At 45.0% G+C, this 21,378-nt stretch overlaps 1 protein-coding gene across 8 annotated transcripts in view; it reads right to left on the bottom strand.

The window, feature by feature from the left end:
* UNC5D (unc-5 netrin receptor D) overlaps positions 1–21,378 on the bottom strand; it is a 930,366-nt gene that overhangs the window by 119,512 nt on the left and 789,476 nt on the right. For all 8 annotated transcript variants that reach the window (XM_077263128.1, XM_077263129.1, XM_077263131.1 and 5 more), the window contains one exon: positions 13,485–13,569. In XM_077263128.1, the coding sequence (XP_077119243.1) occupies positions 13,485–13,569 (85 nt within the window). The remainder of the gene's footprint in view (positions 1–13,484; positions 13,570–21,378) is intronic.

Genomic DNA, 21,378 nt, shown 5'->3' with positions numbered 1-21,378 from the left:
GTACGCACAGAGCCAAACACCTCGCAAATGTGTTAGTGGGGTTCAGCACCGCCAGCTGTTCCCCTGCTGTGTATACGGCAACGTGTACTGAGACCGCCACGCAGGCACAACAAGTTAAATTTAAGGGAACCTGTCCCCCCCCCCCCCCCAGGCGTTTGTTACTGAAGGAGCCACCTTGTGCAGCAGTAATGATGCAAAGGGAAAAAGTGCCTCTTTTCGTGGTGCTCCTTGCAGATGCTGAACCTAACACTTATGAAATGTGTCCCCTCACAGCGTTCAACCGTCCGGTAGGTGGAACTTTCCTTTGTCATGTGACGCAGCACAGCCGTCATTTTTACCCCCTTGGCGCCGTGCGCCGCCTCCTCAGCGTTGTTTGAATCTGTCCCGGAGCCTGCGCTGTTAGGTTACCCCTTGGCCATGCACACATTTCGCGCTGCCTGTCTTCTGACATCATTTGCTGTCAGGCTGGCTGCGCCTGTGTGTGTGCGCTGTCCGAGATTCAGCCTCGCAGTGTCGTGTAATGTAATCCCACCGCGGGCCTGGGATCCGTGGCCATGCGCAGTGCATATCCTCGCCTCTCACTCCCCTACCTACGGCTTCTAAAGACTGTTCGGTGTCAGCTGATCCCTAATAGCATGCCACGGCTGTGACACCGCACAGTCTGAAGAAGCCGTAGGGAGGGGAGTGAGAGGTGAGGATATGCACTGCGCATGGCCACGGATCCCAGGCCCGCGGTGGGATTACATTACACGACACCGCGAGGCTGAATCTCGGACAGCGCACCCACACAGGCGCAGCCAGCCTGACAGCAAATGATGTCAGAAGACGGGCAGCGCGAAATGTGTGAATGGCCAAGGGGTAACCTAACAGCGCAGGCTCCGGGACAGATTCAAACAACGCTGAGGAGGCGGCGCACGGCGCCAAGGGGGTAAAAATGACGGCTGTGCTGCGTCACATGACAAAGGAAAGTTCCACCTACCGGACGGTTGAACGCTGTGAGGGGACACATTTCATAAGTGTTAGGTTCAGCATCTGCAAGGACCATAATTAAAAGAGCTAAGTTTACCTTTTCCAGCATTAGTGGTGTACACGATGGCTCTTCCAGCTACAAACGCCTGGGGGGGGGGGGGGGTTAAAGGTTTCCTTTCAACTTGCTCCAGTGCAGGCTTCGGCCTACACTCCGCTCCCCCTGCTCCTCCTGCTGACCCTGGGCTCTAACACCGCCAGTTGGGGCCCAGATGTGCTAGCTGCACAGAGAAAAACACCAGCCAATGTGTCAGTGGGGTTCAGCACCGCCAGCTGTTCCCCTGCTGTGCAGCCGGCAACGTGTCCTGCAACTGCCACGCAGGCACAACAGACCCAAAAGCTGCCGCCAGTGCAGGCTTCGGCCTACACTCTGCTCCATCTCCTCCTCCTGCTGACCCCGGGCTCCAACACCGCCAGTTGGGGCCCGGTACTGCTAGCTGCACAGAGAAAAACACCAGCCAATGTGTCAGTGGGGTTCAGCACCGCCAGCTGTTCCCCTGCTGTGCAGCTGGCATCGTGTCCTGCAAAAGCCACGCAGACACAAGAACTGAAATTGAAGGGAACCTGTCCCCCCTCCCCCAGGCGTTTGTACGTTTTAAAGGCCACCTTGTACAGCGGTAATGCTGCATGTGTGCAAGGTGGCTCATAAACGTATTCTCCTCGCACATGTGGAACTGAAAACACGTCTAAAATGTGTCCTCTGTGTGACCATTTAACCGTCCCGGTGGTGTGACTTTCCTTTGTAATGACACGCTGCAACCCCCTTGGTAGCGCTGCCCGTCTTCTGGCATCATTGTTTGGCTGCCTGCGCCTCTGTGGCCGCCCTGACCCACACAACGCCCCTCGTTGTCTTATTTATTGGGACTGCGAGGGTGTGATTGACGGGCATGATCAGTGCATCAGTTCGCCTGTCCCTCATCTCCTTCCGCCTTCTGCGGACTGTGCGGCTTCATGGCCGTGGCATGCGATAAGGGATCAGATGATGCCGCACAGTCTGAAGCGGGTGTAAGGACCCGAGTGTGAGAGGCGAACATATGTGCTGCGCCAGGCCCTGAATCCCAGCCCCGCAGTGTTTTAACAATGTTAAGACACTGCGGGGCTGGGATTCATGGTCATCGCGAACCGCACCGGCCGACATTAAATGATGCCAGAACATGGGCAGCGCTAACAGCGCTAGGCCAGGGGATCACACGACAGCGCAGACTCCTGTACAGCAAATAACAACGCTCAGGAGGCTGCACCCAGCACCAAGGTGGGATTCTTGACATCTGTGCTGCGTCTCATTACAAAGGGAACTCGCGCCTCCAACACAGTTTGACTGTTTAAAGGGCTAAATGTTATACGTGTTTCATTCAGCGTGTGCAAGGAGCGAAATTAAAAGAGCAACCTTTGACTTGTGCAGCACTACTGCTGCATAAGCTGTGGCTCTTCTACTTTGTAACCCCTGAGGGGGGGTTAAAGGTTACCTTTGAAATTGGTTCAATTAGGCTTCGGCCTACACTCTGCTCCCCCTGCAGAGCCCTGGGCTCCAACACCGCCAGTTGGGGCCCGGTACTGCTAGCTGCACAGAGAAAAACACCAGCCAATGTGTCAGTGGGGTTCAGCACCGCCAGCTGTTCCCCTGCTGTGCAGCCGGCAACGTGTCCTGCAACTGCCACGCAGGCACAACAGACCCAAAAGCTGCCGCCAGTGCAGGCTTCGGCCTACACTCTGCTCCATCTCCTCCTCCTGCTGACCCCGGGCTCCAACACCGCCAGTTGGGGCCCGGTACTGCTAGCTGCACAGAGAAAAACACCAGCCAATGTGTCAGTGGGGTTCAGCACCGCCAGCTGTTCCCCTGCTGTGCAGCCGGCATCGTGTCCTGCAAAAGCCACGCAGACACTTGCTCTTGTACCTTCTGCTCCCCATCCTGGTTCCAGTACCGTCAGCTGGTTCCGGGCAGAGCCTTTGGCTTAGGTGCCTCCCTCTGGGTATCCGAGTTCCACCAACGTCAGGTGGTCCTTGGTAGTGCTTTCAGGCACGGGTACCTCCTGCTTAGTAACCGGGTTCCAGTAACGTCAGCTGGTCCTCGGTAGTTCCATTGGCTCTTGGACCTTCGGCTACCCATCCGGGTTCCAGCACCGTCAGCTGGTTCTCGGCAGTGTCTTTTGCTCTTGTACCTTCTGCTCCCCATCCTGGTTCCAGTACCATCAGCTGGTTCCGGGCAGAGCCTTTGGCTTAGGTGCCTCCCTCTGGGTATCCGAGTTCCACCAACGTCAGGTGGTCCTTGGTAGTGCTTTCAGGCACGGGTACCTCCTGCTTAGTAACCGGGTTCCAGTAACGTCAGCTGGTCCTCGGTAGTTCCATTGGCTCTTGGACCTTCGGGTAGCCATCCGAGTTCCAGTTCCATCAGCTGGTTCTCGGCATTTTCTCAGCCTTCTTGTACCTTCTGCTACATTTCCAAGTTCAAGAGACTAAACACGATGACCCGGAAGACCACCCCTAAGATGACGACGACACCAGAGACGACAACCACCGTGATGACGACGACCCTGGAGACGATGACCCCGAAGACCACCCCGATGACGACGACCCCGGAGACGACGACCCTGAAGACCACCCCGATGACGACGACCCCGGAGACGACGACCCTGGAGACGACGACGACCTGGAAGACCGAGAAGCAGAAGAACAAGAGGCTGCAGAACAAAGAGCAGAAGAACATTAAGCATAACACTAAATATCAGAGCAAAAAATATTATCTAAATTATAAGCAGAAGAAGACTAAGCAGTGTATGGGGGTGAGTCCGTTCCTCCTCGTGGTGCCCCTGGATAAAGCCTGATGCTGCAGGCCAAACTGAACGCGGACAAATGTAACTGTTTTGTGACAGGCAGAACGGAAGGTGTAATCTTCAAACTTTTATAGATAACAACTACGGGAATGCCTGTCACAAATAAGAATATGATGAAGAAGTAGAATATGATGAAGATAATAGTAAAATAAAAAGAATATGAACAATGTAACCAAAAAAATAATAGGTAGAAGATGAAGAAGAAGATGAATAAGGTGAAGAAGTTGATGTCAAAGAAGCTGATGATGAGGATAATGAAGAAGAAAGTGTGGGAGAAGTAAAAAAGAAGGTGAAGGGCGTGGAAGTAGTGAAACATCAATATCTGACAAAATAAAAAAAAATTAACATAGTCTAAATCTTTCTACCGCCGAACGTCATAAAAAAAACCAAAAACCTGCTATTCTATTAGATTGGGCTAAACCTCTGTGCCTTTAATGTCTCCGCCACGTCCCCCAATACATCCTACATTATTCTTAGTTGTTTTCCTTCATGTAGAATGAACCTACAAGTTTATAAAGGGTTTATTTTAATTCCGATATTTTCGTCCCATTGACTTGCATTGGGATCGGGTATCGGTATCGGATTGGATCCGATATTTTGACGGTATCGGCCGATACTTTCCGATACCGATACTTTCCGATATCGGAAAGTATCGCTCAACACTATTCACTACTAAACCGACAATTTTCGGCCTTTGATATTTACTAGTCCACCAAAACATCCTGATGTCTCATTAGATGTAGTCAGTAGGCCTGACACGACAACTTGATGAACATCACATTGCTACATCATGTCTTATTGAGGGCTTAGTAAGCGGCACCCAGAATCATAGGCAGAGATTTTCCATCCCAGAGTGAAGACTGCCCTGGTCCATCTGCCAGAGAGGACTGGTTTGGAGGCCAGACAAGGGTAAATCAAACTTTTCTGCTCATCTCTAATTTTCATTCTCAAGAAAGTTATTCAGGTGCCTTTTCAAACTCTTGTAATGAATTAACTGTGACAACTTCCTCTGATAACTTCATCTAGAAAAGGGTCACTTCTCTTCAGGGCCATGCTGGCCATCAAGCAAATTTGGTAAATGCCAGATGGACCAACTCAGCCTTTGGCCACATCATTTGTGATAATATTAACAATATCGGCATCTTCACTACAATGATAATGTTAACAGCTGCGGTGACACACAGAGCCACAGCTCCATGCTCTGTAATATCATACTATCTGGGGCTGTGGGGACCATAATACTATAAGGGGGCTGTATTATTATTATTACAGTCCTGGTTATAAACTTTTTTTTCTAAACTAAGAAAACACAGTTTTTGTCAATTTTTGGGGTAGTGTAGTCCAATAAATGTATTTACTGCTTTATAATCCACCCTTGAACTCGATCCTGTGCTCTTATGACTACCAAATAAAATGCATGCCATGCTCAACGCATGTGTCAAATAGGGATGAACTCTGTCAGTCATGGTGTGAAACTGATGTGTTTGATTCATCACATTAGTTCCTTCCTACATCCGATTATTGTTTTCATGCTATTGACAGACACATGGAGATTATATATATATATAATATTAATATAATATATATATATATATATTGTTTACCTTTTGCAATTTTATATTAATGACATAAGGACATCTCTTCATCCCATTTGACCTACTGTAGGATGTGCATTGTAAACCTCCCATAGATGAAAGGGCGAGTGGCGGCTGCACTTTCTGTCTTTGTTAAATACTGAAGCTGTGATCAGTCAGTCCCGTGTGGTTTTGCTGGCAAATTGTAGAATGCTGTTAACAGGAGACGTTACCTCTTTTACACATTGTAATGGGATTTATCTGAAAATCTACAGCAAAGCAAAGGCTTTTTTTGACTGACAATCTGAACTGTGAATACAAGGGCAGCACGCCTGCCATATAATGGAGTAGGAGTGACTTTGCTCAAAAAGTTACACTTAGTGATGAGCGCATACATTTGGCACTATTCGTTTCTTGCACAAATAGTACGCTATTTGTTACTCAGTAAGTGATTTGGTATCCACCTCGGTGTATTTGGGTGACCCGTGCAGCATGCTTGGCGCTTTATTTACTTGCCAATCATAGTAATGCTGGCACCATCTTTCGTTCCGGCATTACTATGATTGGCTGCCCAAACACCAGGTGTTTATTGCGCTGTCATGTGCATGACAAACACCCCTTCTAATCGGCGGTGAAATCATCCACGCTGGTCAGAGAGCCGCAGTTCCCACGTGGTCAAAAGACAGCGTGAGCTCGCAGCTGTGATCGGAGGTATAAAGTTTACCTCCAGTCACTGGTGTCAGCTCATGGGACTACAGCTCCCATCAGCTGCCGCCTGCTGCCGCTAATAACAGTGAGAGCAGGAGCTGCTGATGGGTATATTCATCAGCCGGCTCCTCACTGTAAATAAATAATTAAAAATAAACTTGGCGTGGGTTCCCCTGTAATTTTGATACCCAGCCAGGCAAAACTCACAGCTGGGGGCTTCAGCAAGGCTGGTTATCAAAAATACAGTAGAGGGGTCCCCACGCTGTTTTTTAATTATTTAAATAAATAATTTTAAAAAATGGCATGGGTTCCTCCCATTTGTGACAATCAGCCTTGCTAAAGCAGACATCTGGCGGCTGGTATTCTCAGGCTAGTAAGAGGCCATGGATATTTCTCATCGTGATCTGCGGAAAAGTCACTGAGCTGGAAAGTAATCTGTGGTGACCTCATCACTAAAGCTTCGCTCAGAGCACCTCATTCACCAGTGGTTCTCAGCCTGGATCTTTGCATCTTGGCTCCATCCAGGTTGAAAACTATTCATCGCCAGACAAGGATTACAGCATGGGACAGAACAACGGAGAGGTGAGGGATATTGTTGTTTTTTATTTTTGTTTTCTTACAGGAGGCAAGGGATTCAGTGGGATTAGGCGCTATGTGAGTATAACTGTGTTTGTTATTTTTAAATGAAAATGGAAAAGTGCGTTTTGTTTTATTGCCGATTCGGTATGCTGCGATTGCACCCGAGAATCGCACCCACATAAGTCTATTGTTGCGGGTGAAACATTATACTGCAATCAGATATCACCTGAGTGCAGTGTGATTCCCACCGACGCCAGAAGCAGAGAAGATGGAGAAATTAATTTCTCCATCTCTTCCGCACCTATGCTCATTTTCTCTCATGCACGAGGGTCGGAGCGCAGAGCACTGACACGCCAAGTGTCATTAGTATACCACATCCGATTCTCTTGCATCAGATGTGATTCGCTAGTGGGATCCTGGCCTAAAGGAGATACAAGTGCTCAGTTTTGACAATAATTGGGGGTACTGTTGTTTCTGTGGATAGGGAATAACATCTACCCAGGGAAATATCTCAGTAAAAATAGTGTATATACTCGTGTATAAGCCGAGATTTTCAGCACAAATTTTTGTGCTGAGAACGCCCCCCTTGGCTTATCCACGAGTAAATTGTCCAGAACGCTGGTGAGGGAGGGGGAGCAGCGGAGCAGCGGCAGGAGCCGGCAACTGTGGCACAGTGACAGCTGCAGCTGCAGCCGCTGGCTATCAGAAGACATCATACTCACCCTCCGTCGCTGCATCTCTGTCCCTGCATCCCTGTTGTCATGGCGCTGGTAGCTCTCCTCTCCTGTGCTGAGTGGTCACGTGTTACCGCTCATTAAGGTAATGAATGTGGACGCGTCTCCACTCCCATAGGCATGGAGCGCATATTCATTACCATAATGAGCAGTACCACGTGACCGCTGAGCAGAGGAGAGGAGAGCCATTGGTGCCGGACAACAGAGATGCAGGGACGGAGATTCAGGCGCGAGGAGGTTGAGTTGGACAGGTGGGGCAATATGAGCCATGCATACAACCAGGGGAAGGAGGGGAGCTGAGCCATGCAGGACCGGGGGAGCTGAGCCATGCGGGACCAGGGGGAGCTGAGCCATGCGGGACTGGGGGAGCTGAGCCATGCGGGACTGGGGGAGTTGAGCAATGCGGGACCAGGGGAGCTGAGCAATGCGGGATGGGGGAGCCATGCATACAACAGGGGGAGCCACATACCAGGACAGGACAGAGGGATACACGCATAGCAGGACAGGGATGAGGGGACAATGCATACCTGGCTTATACTCGGGTCAATAAGCTTACCCAGTTTCCCATGGCAAAAGCAGTATATACAGTATTTATATATTTGATACTGTTGTATTACTTACACGATATCAATAATCTACAAACATTGAATGTTAAAAAAAATCCAAGTAGATAACCTTGAGAAAAAATAGTGTAATAGAGTCTTTTTCGATAAATATTCAGAATTGAGAATAGCAGATTATGCTCACCTGATCCATAGAATTGTGCGTTTTAGAATGTTGTTCAGCTGCTGTGGATACGCCGGTCATCAAACCATTTACAATAGAAGCCAGGAAGGATTTGTGGACTTTTTTTCGCTGCTAATTATTAAAGACTCTAATTTCAGATAATTAATAAGACATATAGAGTTTATTCGATGCATTCAAACAAATCCACAGATTCTTCCTGTTTTCTATTAATAACATTCAAGAAAAAAGCAATAACTGGTAAATATTAGTTTATTGCTATGGAACTGCATTACTGGTACAAACTACTGTATGATACTAGGGACAACTCGTTTGCAGTCATGGCCGGAAGTCAAGACCAAGTGGCTTTAGCTTGCGCCAGTGGTAAAAGAGGTGCCAAAGACCATACTGGGGATTCTAACAATTCATTGGTTTTTAGCACTTTTTTTCTACATCTTACAATTACCATGTCCTGGGATCACTTTAGATCTCAGAGCACAATAATATATATGAGGTGTGATGACTCCACATTGTTTCTTAATTATGCCAGATGTAAATTGTGTAGACCCAGAATCATAAACTGTTGTCTGAAGTAGTGACTCTTGTAGGACGAATATTAACCCCTAATATTATCTCCTACAGTTTATCTTCTGTTATCTTTGTAAAACAGTAAGGGTACCGTCACACATTGAAATTTCCATCGCTACGACGTTACGATTCGTGACGTTCTAGCGATATCGTTACGATATCGCTGTGTCTGACACGCTACTGCGATCAGACACCCTGCTGAGAATCGTACGTCATAGCAGATCGTTTGGAACTTTCTTTCGTCGCTTGATCACCCGCTGACATCGCTGGATCGTTGTGTGTGACAGCAATCCAGCGATGTCTTCACTTGTAACCAGGGTAAACATCGGGTAACTAAGCGCAGGGCCGCGCTTAGTAACCCGATGTTTACCCTGGTTACAAGCGTAAACGTAAAAAAACAAACCGTACATACTCACCCGTCGGTGTCCTTCAGGTCCCTTGCCGTCTGCTTCCTGCTCTGAGTGCCGGCCGGAAAGTGAGAGCAGAGCGCAGCGGTGCTGCGCTCTGCTCTCACTGTACGGCTGCACTCAGAGCAGGAAGCAGACGGCAAGGGACCTGAAGGACACCGATGGGTGAGTATGTACTGTTTGTTTTTTTACGTTTACGCTGGTAACCAGGGTAAACATCGGGTTACTAAGCGCGGCCCTGCGCTTAGTTACCCGATGTTTACCCTGGTTACCCGGGGACTTCGGCATCGCTCCAGCGCCGTGATTGCAACGTGTGACCGCAGTCTACGACGCTGGAGCGATGATTATACGACGCTGCGACGTCACGAATCGTGCCGTCGCAGCGATGAAAATTTCAATGTGTGACGGTACCCTAAGACACGGTCACTGAAAAATGATGTTTGCTGATATGCTAATTATACATTATGTTATGGAGCCGCTTTGTCGACTTCAAAAGCGGAGAAGGAAAAACTATGCAAATAGTTTAAATAATCAAGTAATGCTACTTGATCTCATCACCATTCTTCCCCTTACCTGTGGTGCTGGACTGAAGGACACTTGTTAAATCTAAAAATAGGTTACATGCCACTGTATAAAAAGACTTTTTCTTCCAGTTGGGGTGACTCTTCAGGATGTCAGCTTAGGGTACTACGGACCCAGCTGGAAGAACTCAGGACTGCTTCATTGACCATCACTGAAATCCCAGAAACATCTTAAAGAATCCAGGTTGGGACAATCTATTCACCTGGCCACATACCTCACTGCTCGCGGTTAGCTTCCTAATCTTGTCATTACCTCCTCGCTGTGGGGGCCCGCCAAAAGTGGGGATCCACTAGTGGGGGGTATGCAACACTGGAAGCAGCTGTAATCCAGGTGAGTCAGCAGAAGGGTAAGACTCTGTAATTTGCACTATCTTGGGTATTTGCTAGGACTGTTCTGTATGCTATTTTGTGTTGGTGGTTCAATAAATTTTTGCCACACTGTTTTATCCTCACCCTGTGTTGTCTGAGTAGTGTTCTGCCCATGGGGAAAGAAAGCAGGCATTCAGTGGTATGAGCCCTGGTCCATGCCATCTTTCTAAAGACAGCCGGGCCAGCGGACAATAGCATCCACTGACCCCTGTGTCTCCATGTGAGGAATAACATTGTTTCTCACCATGATATGACTGGTATCCTAACTCACCAGTTTTCCCCTCTGCATGTTTTATCTCTTAAATTGTAATCCACTGGGAGCTGGAGAAGGAAGGCTGGCTGCTGTGATCTCTGCTATGCACACTACAACACAGAGAGAGAGAATTCTGCTCTTTGTTCATTTTTGTATCATACAGATGCAAGGAGGAAATGGAGGAAATTATACTAGTACTCAGCTATTGCGATGTGAATCAGCTCTGGAGTGAGGTAAAAGATTTCTTAGAAAGTTCACCACAATCTTTTTATGTTTTCCTTTACTTGTTTCCTCACTCTGCTCCTCACTCCTACTCTGTCCCATCTTCAGAAAGTATAATGGGCTTTGTAACATGACACCCACTGAGCACTCAATCAGTCTTAGGGTACCGTTACACTAACGACTTACCAACGATCACGACCAGCGATACGACCTGGCCGTGATCATTGGTAAGTCGTTGTGTGGTCGCTGGGGAGCTGTCACACAGACAGCTCTCTCCAGCGACCAACGATCAGGGGAACGACTTCGGCATAGTTGAAACTGTCTTCAATGATGCCGAAGTCCCCCTGCAGCACCCAGGTTACCAGGGTAAACATCGGGTTACTAAGTGCAGGGCCGCGCTTAGTAACCCGATATTTACCCTGGTTACCATTGTAAAAGTAAAAAAAAACCACTACATACTCACTCACATTCTGATGTCTGTCACATCCCCCGCCGGCGTCCACAGGGTTAAAACTGCTTTCGGCAGGAGCGCTGCTAATATGCACGCGCTGCTGCCGAGAGCTTCCCTGAACTGAATGTGTCAGCGCCGGCCATAAAGCAAAGCACAGCGGTGACGTCACCGCTGTGCTCTGCTTTATGGTCGGCGCTGACACAGTCAACCCTGTGGACGCCGGGGGACGTGACAGACATCAGAATGTGAGCATGTAGTGTTTTTTTTTTTAACTTTTACAATGGTAACCAGGGTAAATATCGAGTTACTAAGCGCGGCCCTGCACTTAGTAACCCGATATTTACCCTGGTTACAAGTGAACACATCGCTGGATCGGCGTCACACACACCGATCCAGCGATGACAGCGGGTGATCAGCGACCAAAAAAAGGTCCTGATCATTCCCATCGACCAATCGATCTCCCAGCAGGTGCCTGATCGTTGGTCGCTGTCACACATAACGAGATCGTTAGCGGGATCGTTGCTTACGTCACCAAAAGCGTGACGTTGCAATGATATCGTTAACGATTTCGTTATGTGTGACTCAGCCTTTAATCAGAGGGTTTTTTTTAGAGTAAATGGCAAGTTTAGGTAGCAGGGAGGAGCGGAAATGGCTAGTAAATGTAGAAGGAAGCTAATTTCTCAGAAAATATTTATTACAAGGTTTATTATCTTCAACTGTACAAACAAGGTTTATTATGTACTGTACAATTGAATTATGCATTATGATGAATTTTTACATTTAACCAAATTAGTACTGGAGCCATCTACCGCTTCCATGTCTGGACACAGTAGCCACTTTGCTCAATGCACAACTTATGTTAATTTAATAGAGGTATGCCATGATGATAAGAAGACCCTTGTTGCAATTCTCATGTCATAGAAGTGAGTGCAAAAGTGCAGAACTCGGAAAATACACCTAATAGAGGAGCAATTTATTATATACTGATTTTCAGAATTATCCTGTAGTTACACATAAAGCTCTAGACCAGAATTGGGCAAACTGCATTCCACAAGCCACATCTGGCCCTCTAGCAGTTCCAGCCCGGCCCTGTGACAGCCAAAAGGGCATAAACAGTGGACTATGGGCAGTACTATGCCCTCGCCTGACAGCCATCTCCTAATGTCACTGCTATGTGTATTCTCGGGATGCAGACTACAGTGATTACATTTGTGGAAGGCAGAGCCTTCAGTTCCTTATTCTACTAATCAGCATGTGCAACTAAATGGGCTGGCGTGCTGTTGTCACTTCATTGCTTCTATGGTGCAGATAATCAGCACACTGGAGACAGGAGCACAGCTTCGGGGGAACAGGAACAAGGTATGTGTTGGGTATTTTTTTGCAAATATAGATGGAATGTTTGCATGTTTATAGGAGGCTATGTTTGGGGCTCATACTGTAATTAGGGGGCTATGTGGAGGCTCATACTGTATATAGGAGGCCATGTGTGGGCTCATACTGAATGTAGGAAACTCATACTAAAATAGGAGACTATTTAGCTCTCATACTGTATATAGGGGGCTACGTGTGGGCTCATATTGTATACAGAGAGACTATGTGGGTGCTCATACTATATACTCGGGGGCTATGTGGGGGCTCATACTGTATGTAGTAGCTGTGTGAAGTCTCATACATTATATAGGAGGCTGTGTGTGGGCTCCTAGGTATATTGGAGACTAAGTGGGGCTCACACTGTATATCGGGGTGTGTCATCATACTTAATTCTGCTCAATATTAAGTTATATAATAATTAATATTAATATAAAATATTTATAAGTAGTGTATTAATATTAATATTGAGCAGAATATTGGTTTGGCCCACCTCAACAGTCACAAGTTCTCATGTGACGTGACGTCTTGGAACATTAATTTCCCACCCCTGGCCTGAACCCATGCAATACAATTTTCTTTTCATCTTGTTTTTTTTTTTTTTAATAATAATAACATTTCCTAACTTTTATTATGGGATGTTAGTAAAAACATACATTGGTAAAATGTACAGTTAATCCTTAACAATTAATATCTCTGTAATAATGTGCTGATGTCCTTCAATGAGGGTTTAAAAAAAGCAGAACCTGATGCTCGTGTTATTCCTTCTAGTAAGACTCTGCATAGCCTCTGCTCTAGTTGTGTGCTAATAAGCTGGACAAAAGTGTTACTTCCTGCATCTCCTGAAAATATATTCCTGGATATGTAGGTTTGGTTATCACTGAATCTAAACCATATAAAAATATAAATCACTTATACTCTATCTAAAGGGCTTGTCAAGAGATCCAACTAGAGCCATTCGAGGCTCCCTCTCCAATCACTCTGTATCACTGACCTGAAACAAAGAACACTTTTCTCATTTCAGACTCTTCTGTTTGCTTCCATTAACACATGCCCATCATTCTCCTTACCTTGGTTCCCCTTGATTGACTGACAGATAGATTTCCCATGAGTTGTCTTCTGCAATCGCCTCATGCGGGATCAACAGGCTCACCCCTGGAAAATAACAAGACCGGGCTTAGAGATAAAATCAGGGAGAGAATGCCTGACGAGAACAGACATCAATAAACTTCATCTCCCTACGAAGTACATGACAGGACAAATACATAAAGCTTCAGCACCCTTTACTTTGGTGTGTTTGGTTTACGGACCCATAACTCAAAGTTAAAAAGTAAAATGAATGTGAATAATACATTACAAATATTAATTTGGAGAATATATTGCAGTTTTACGAAAGCAGAGATTTCCAAATGCATTACTATTAACAGTATGGCCCCTTCTAAGATTGAGAGCATATGGAAACTGTGGATGGTGGCATATATGAAGGGGGGACTTGAAATCCAACTGCCCATGGTTGACCATTCAACAACTTCCAATAGGGTCCGGCCTCTGGCGTGTATGACCTATTGCACTTAGGGGTGACCTAAAAGGCCTTGCACTTCAGTGATCAGTGAGCAGTTGGACCACCAGCAATCATACTGTATATTCATCATATAACGTGAGATTAGAAGATAAATTATGTTAGTAGAAAAACCCCTTTAATCATTTTTTAGCTATTTTATTATATTAGTTTGTGTGGAGTTGTTATTTTGATGTTATTTAATTCTAGTATGGTGCTATCTGCTTAGACATTATGGGGCTACTACTCAGACACTGGACAATGCATTATTTTTTATGGTGGGAACACTGTATAATATTATTATTATTTTGGCAAGTGTTTGGAAGTTTTATTTGGCCAAAGTATAATATACCTTGTATAATGTCAGGCCTGCAGTAAACGGAACACTAACTATAAAATGTAGTAGTAAATTTAGTCTGTGTTAAGATTAATTTTGCATCTAATATAATATTACAGCAACACATGCCTAAAAGTTTCTACAATCTTCAAGCAGGTTTTGCTGTATAATCTGAGAGTAGCCAGTAGTTTTGGACCCTGATTGCAGTGATGTGCCACTTTGTTTACTGGGTGCAGCAGTTATTATAGAGTCACAGTTTTCTCTGCTGCAGATCTAGCAGAGCTCAGTTGTTGAGCTGTGTATAACCCTGTACACACCACTGATTGGCAACTCTCTGCGTACAATGCATAGTGACAGAGAGCTGCTAATCGGTGCTGGAGGCGGAGTTAGATTACCTCAAGCTGTCCTGTAGTGATAATCTCCAGCTGATAAAACACTGGTTGTATTGAAACAGCAAAAACACAGTCCAGTAAGCGACACATCCCTATATTCAGGATCTCGGCTCTCAAACTAAGCAGCAAAACCAGATGTTCCATGGGACCTTGATGGAATATTTTTATCCAATTAAATATTCAATAAAAATAACTGATTATATTATGAAACAGTGAGGGCCTCATGAAATATCTGATACATCTCCTGGATTGCAATTGATTGCATTTGGATATATGTATTATTATTATCATTACTTTTATTAGGATTTTAGATGATTATTTTAGATTTAGGTTTTATAAAAGCTTTTTTTTATTTTTTCAATTAATATATTCGTACGTTAACTCGATTTTAGAAATTATTTGTAATTATTTGTGATTTTGATGGTAAATAATAAGGTTTCATCAAACATATGATGTCGAGAATTTCTTCATATTTTATTTCAGACAGTGGTGTAAACAAGCACCATGATCTGTTATCTCAGGACAGGAGTGTGATGTAGTCTAAACCAGCACTTGGGGAAGTAAACTTTGATTTACTGTAGGTTATACTCTTTTTTTGGATGGCAGGATGATACTAGTTTTAAGTATTACTCCATATACAGTAATGAGCGGAGGCCAATTTTGACGTTCGCTGTCAAAGCTCCTCTTCTTCATACAAAACGTATTTTTACGATTTCATGAGCTAACATGGCCTCTGTTTACCAATGATTAATCTTATTCTATGAGGTTCCCCTAGTTGTGTATGAGTTTCCTTACTACGGCTGCAGAAATGTCTGCATTATTAACATAATTGACTAATTCTGTACTTATTATAATCTTATATTGGGTTCAGGAGGCTAAGAAAGGGACATTGAAAGATCTTTTTCATTTGAGGAAGGACTTTCACTACAGATGTGGAGGCCAAGACATCATTTTGACTAAATGGAAACAGAATACATTTTTTTGTAATCCCTCTTCTTAACATGTATGTCGTGAAAATCTTATGAAACAGTCACGAGTCCGACATAAATGTTAAATGGAAGACTGATGAATGTCATACTACGTAAAAAAAATGTATATCACAATGCAAATATGGAGTAGATCAGTTTTCATTTTTCCGCTTTGCCATATATTCAAAACCTGGGAGCCCCAATGTATGTGAGACAGATGGAGGCCAAACCAACACACTTATTAGCGCTATCTCATCAATGGGTATATGGAAACTGCAGTTGCACATGTGAAAAGTGTGAAAAGAGCTTTAGCTGAGCAGCCGGTCTATTATAGCAGCAGACAGCTGTAATAGAGTAAGCTGGACATCGCTGCTTGAGACTAGGAAATACTGTATGGTCAGAATGTACTGGATACGATCAGCATAGCTAAAACCTCTTAAAACCTCATTAAAACTCCATTTCCAGAAATGAATATCCATTCTATTCACTAATGCGAATTCTTTTACAGACGGCGTTTGTTCAATAAACACCATCCAATGTTGTCCCATTTGTAACTGCGTAATAGCAATATTATGATAACTCACCGCTAATTGTGGCATCAATTAAAGCGTTGCTAGAAATGAAGTCGGATAATCGATAGCGAGTCTCGATGAACTGACCTCTGTGAGTACTAGATGAGTAACTGTATTGTGCTTTTACAACATGGAGATTTGTTTGATGGATTTATGGAACATTTGTGTAAGTTATTAATATTAATGACAAGCGGTAATGTGGATTATGTCCGGCCGGCGCTCCATAGGAGGTGTTAATGGGTGGCACAAGTCATCTCTCACTTCTTCATCTATAGCAGTCATTTTTTATTGATTGAAAGCTCTTGTGAGCGGAGAGCCAGGCCGTTTTCTCAAGTTATGTTATGTTTCATGTCAATAGGCTGTATACACAATCCAGAAAACATACGTTAGGTAACAGTCAACTATCATAAAAATGTTAGATTACATATGCAAATGATGGATGCTATCCCATAATATAATGGCATCTATTTATCAATATTATTTTCAGCACTATTTTCTGGAAAATTAGAATGAATATTACCTCCTTGCTTAGAAAAGATGGTGAGAAAAGGTCATGTTCATAACTAGGTTGTGTTATCTGTTCATACCAATAGCCACTATGCTCTTCCAAATCCTTCTACAATGGATACCAATGGCACCTGCGTTCCACTGACTTAGATGAAGATCCCATCATGGTGATCGTCACTCGGCTCCCTATGGTGCAACAGCTGCAAATTTTGAGGGGACTAATGTTGCATGTGGTGGTGGCCAAACATCCATGGGAGACCATAGCACCTTGCCAACAAACTTATCAAGGCACTGTTGCAGGATATCATGGGGCCAGGGGCTCCTTCCCTATCCCTAAAGCAAGGGGCGCCCTATCTATCACTGCTCCCCAGATTACTTCTGATGATGAAGACGCCGGAACAACGTGCCTTGCTGAGTTCAATCAGCCCTTATTTGTTTCCTCCCTCACTCAGGGAAGTGGAGAGTTATAGTATATAAGAATTCACAAACCAGACTAACAAGGGGAGATGAACAGGGGTTAATGAAATTACCAATCGTACTAATATAAGCTCACAAACAACAGAGTGGACAACTCCATGTAAAGGAGTGAAAAAACAAATAGGAGAGGATTAGGATATGCACACAGACAAATCAAAAAGCAGCAGTCTTCTGAACAACACTCCAAATGCCTCTTCAAACAACCAACACCTCCAACTCCAGAACCAGGCAGTATGAAGATAACACTGGCAATCCCTGATTGCCAGAGGTGAGAATATATACCAGAGAGAAGTGACCAACACTGAACAACTGAGACCATCAAAGCAGTAAAGCTTCAGGAGCTCTCAACTGAACAGATTAACCGTTGTACTGTTAGCAGAAACCAGCACTGTTTAATATGATGGTGAAGTATTTCTAACTAGTGCTAGATTACGTGAATTCAGACACTGCGATTTTCTGGCCCTCTCTGTTTCAGTAAACTTGTGACAAAACTATTGTATAGATTTTTTTTATGTAAAAGTCACAGTTCAGTGATAGACTATAGACTATAATTGGTTCAAGTTCTGTCTGAGAAAATCATGGGTAGAACACGTACATTAAGCAAGGATTTCCAAATGAGCCAAATGGCTAAAATAGACTAACAGAATTATATAAATGCCATATCATGAATATGTACCACTCAGATCTGTAATGCAGACATGTGTATGAGGTCTGAAATTGGCCATACTTGAGGTTTATCTGCTGATCATTGACAGATCCAGTTTATCTTAGTGGCATATACTTTTAACCTTATAGTTTGACTACCACAAATATTAGATTTTCAGAAAATCTCATCAAATTTAGCTACATCAACCTATTAAAGAGAAACTGTTAGCAGGTTTTTGCTACCTCATCAGAGAGCAGCATGATGGAAACAAAGAGACCCTGAATCTAATGACGTATCACTTAGTTTACTGGGTGCAGCAGTTCTGACACAATCCTAGTTTCTAGATTTAGCATGAAGTAGAGCAGAGAAAGCTAACCCCGCCCACAACAGGCTCTCTATGTACATTGTTTTTTGGCAGTGAGTTGCTTATCACAGGAGGGGGAGGAGTCGGACGAGTACCAGTCCCAGCAAAGATAATCTCAGAGTGATAAAATCTTCATGGTAGGTAAATAACAGAATGCAGCCTAATAAGTGAAACATCACTGAATTCTGTGTCTTAACCCCAACCTCAAACTGTCCCCAGATTACAATACAAAAACCTGCTTAAGCATTCCCTTTAAATACCTCATATGTATGGCCATCATGGCAAGTCTTTACCTTGAAGATTCTGAGATCTAATCCCTAACAAAGCCCCCAAATTTTAGGTCTGTTTCAAATGTTTGACATTCACGTTCTGAGCACCAACTGCGGTAAGCGATTCAGCCTGAGTTCAGTCTCTCAACCTGAACTCTAGAGTCCTATATATGCCTTTAAGCCTCTTTAGTTTGGAAATCCAAACACAAGAGGCCTGTCCGAACCTTGCATTCTGTAAATGGACTGTGAATATTAGATGTGTGAAACTGGCCCAACATGTCATTCATTGGACTCTTTGTAGTGGATGACCCTTGTGGTCCACCTCAGGCTGGGTAAGACTGGGTACCACTCATAGCTTTGCACTCCCTCTAATATGGCTCATCAACCTGGGGCCCTTCTGAGTAACAGCTGTAAAATTACAACTCACAGCATGCAACCGTAAGGTTAACTATCATGTGATATAATGTGAAAATGAATACTATAGGAGATATGAGCTGTACAGTATCACAATACATTGGCTGCGCTTGCAGGAATGAAGAATCATCGATGGTATAAAATTAAGGTTTTTATTTAACCAATGCTTTTCGGCCCTGGACTACACTTTTTTACTTCAAAGAGACATCAGTCCGGTGCCAAAATGTGTTAGTTGAATTAAAACCTTATTTTATACCATCAAGGATTCTCCATTCCTGCAAACACAGCTCAGGTACGGTGATACCTCGACTGAAGTGAGTTGCTACCTGGGAGATTTTCTCCTCCAGCAATGGAGCTGCATCTGCGGATTCTAAGGCTCTTGCAGGTGTTGTGTCCCTACTAGGGTTGAGCGAAACGGATCGGTCATTTTCAAAAGTCGCCGTGAAACCCGACCCCAGCGTGGGATCGGCCACGCGGTCGGCGATTTTCGCGCCAAAGTCGCGTTTCGTATGACGCTTTCCCCGCCATTTTTTTCAGCCAATGAAGGAGTGTGTGCAGCGTGATGACATGGGTTCCGGCTTGCTTTGTGCGGCATCACAAGGGGTAAAACCGCCATCTTAACGTTTGGGATATAGCGATTCCCACCGTGACACACAAATTTTGCAGGGACGGAGGAGAGAGAGAGAGAGAGAGAGAGAGAGAGAGAACAAAAAAATATATATATATCAATCCCCATTGACTTGCATTGGGTTTCGTGTTTCGGTCGGCCCCCCGACTTTTCACAATAATCAGCCGATTTCACACGATCCGACTTTCGAGACAGTCGGGTTTCACGAAACCCGACTCGATCCTAAAAAAGCAAAAGTCGCTCAACCCTAGTCCCTACACAACTACCCAGGTGGGCACCACCATCACTCTCACCCTTTGTTATTTCCCTTGCGGTATTGCCCTATTCTGTAGTACTTGTGTCCTAAACAGACCTCAGCAAGCTGTACAGTATAGCGTTATAAGTAGTGTTGAGCATTCCGATGCTGCAAGTATCGGGTATCGGCCGATACTTGCTGTATCGGAATTTCCGATACCGAGATCCGATATTTTTGTAATATCGGATATCGGTATCGAAACAACATTAATGTAAAAAGGTGTAAAAGAAAGAATTAAAATAAAAAAAATCGCTATACTCACCTGTCCGACGCAGCCGGGACCTCGGCGATTGTAAGCGGCAGCGTTGTTTCTTTAAAATTCGCGCTTTTACTTGCTTACGTGAATTCCCGGCTTCTGATTGGTCAGGGCGGCCATGTTGCCGGGACTCGGACCAATCACAGCAAGCCGTGACGAAATTACGTCACGGCTTGCTGTGATTGGTCCGCGTCCCGGCAACATGGCCGCCATTAACCAATCACAAGCCGTGACGTCACGGGAGGCTGGACACGCGCTTATTTTGAAAAGCGCGCGTGTCCAGCCTCCCGTGACGTCACGGCTTGTGATTGGTCACGGCGCCATATTGCCGGGATGCGGACCAATCACAGCAAGCCGTGACGAAATTACGTCACGGCTTGCTGTGATTGGTCCGCGTCCCAGGAACATGGCCGCCATTAACCAATCACAAGCCGTGACGTCACGGGAGGCTGGACACGCGCTTATTTTGAAAAGCGCGCGTGTCCAGCCTCCCGTGACGTCACGGCTTGTGATTGGTCACGGCGCCATATTGCCGGGACGCGGACCAATCACAGCAAGCCGTGACGTAATTTCGTCACGGCTTGCTGTGATTGGTCCGAGTCCCGGCAACATGGCCGCCCTGACCAATCAGAAGCCGGGAATTCACGTAAGCAAGTAAAAGCGCGAATTTTAAAGAAACAACGCTGCCGCTTACAATCGCCGAGGTCCCGGCTGCGTCGGACAGGTGAGTATAGCGATATTTTTTATTTTAATTCTTTATTTTACACATTTATATGGTTCCCAGGGCCTGAAGGAGAGTTTCCTCTCCTTCAGACCCTGGGAACCATCAGGAATACCGTCCGATACCTGAGTCCCATTGACTTGTATTGGTATCGGGTATCGGTATCGGATTGGATCCGATATTTTGCCGGTATCGGCCGATACTTTCCGATACCGATACTTTCAAGTATCGGACGGTATCGCTCAACACTAGTTATAAGACATGAACTTTTTTTGTCTAAATACACACTGCAATTCTTCATCGAGCTGCACTTAAATCCTGAGCAAAGCTCCTGGAACATACGTTAGCATTCCAGTCAGCCTCCGTTAACCAGATTGATGCCTTTTTGGCCTCTGTCTGTTTGATATGCGTCATATTGCTTATTTAATCGACATTGTAAAATGCAGCAAATTGAGTATACTCTTATCTTTAAATGGTCCCTATAGTAAGGACTCTACAAATGACATCCATTCCGACTGTATCGGATGTGTACCTCCTGGGCATTTACGACTGACAGTAGC

The sequence above is a fragment of the Ranitomeya variabilis genome, chromosome 5 (assembly GCF_051348905.1).
Source record: "Ranitomeya variabilis isolate aRanVar5 chromosome 5, aRanVar5.hap1, whole genome shotgun sequence".
NCBI classification, from domain to species: Eukaryota; Metazoa; Chordata; class Amphibia; order Anura; family Dendrobatidae; genus Ranitomeya; species Ranitomeya variabilis.
Note: the sequence above shows the minus strand (reverse complement) of the source record. Positions and strands in the feature narration are given on the sequence as shown.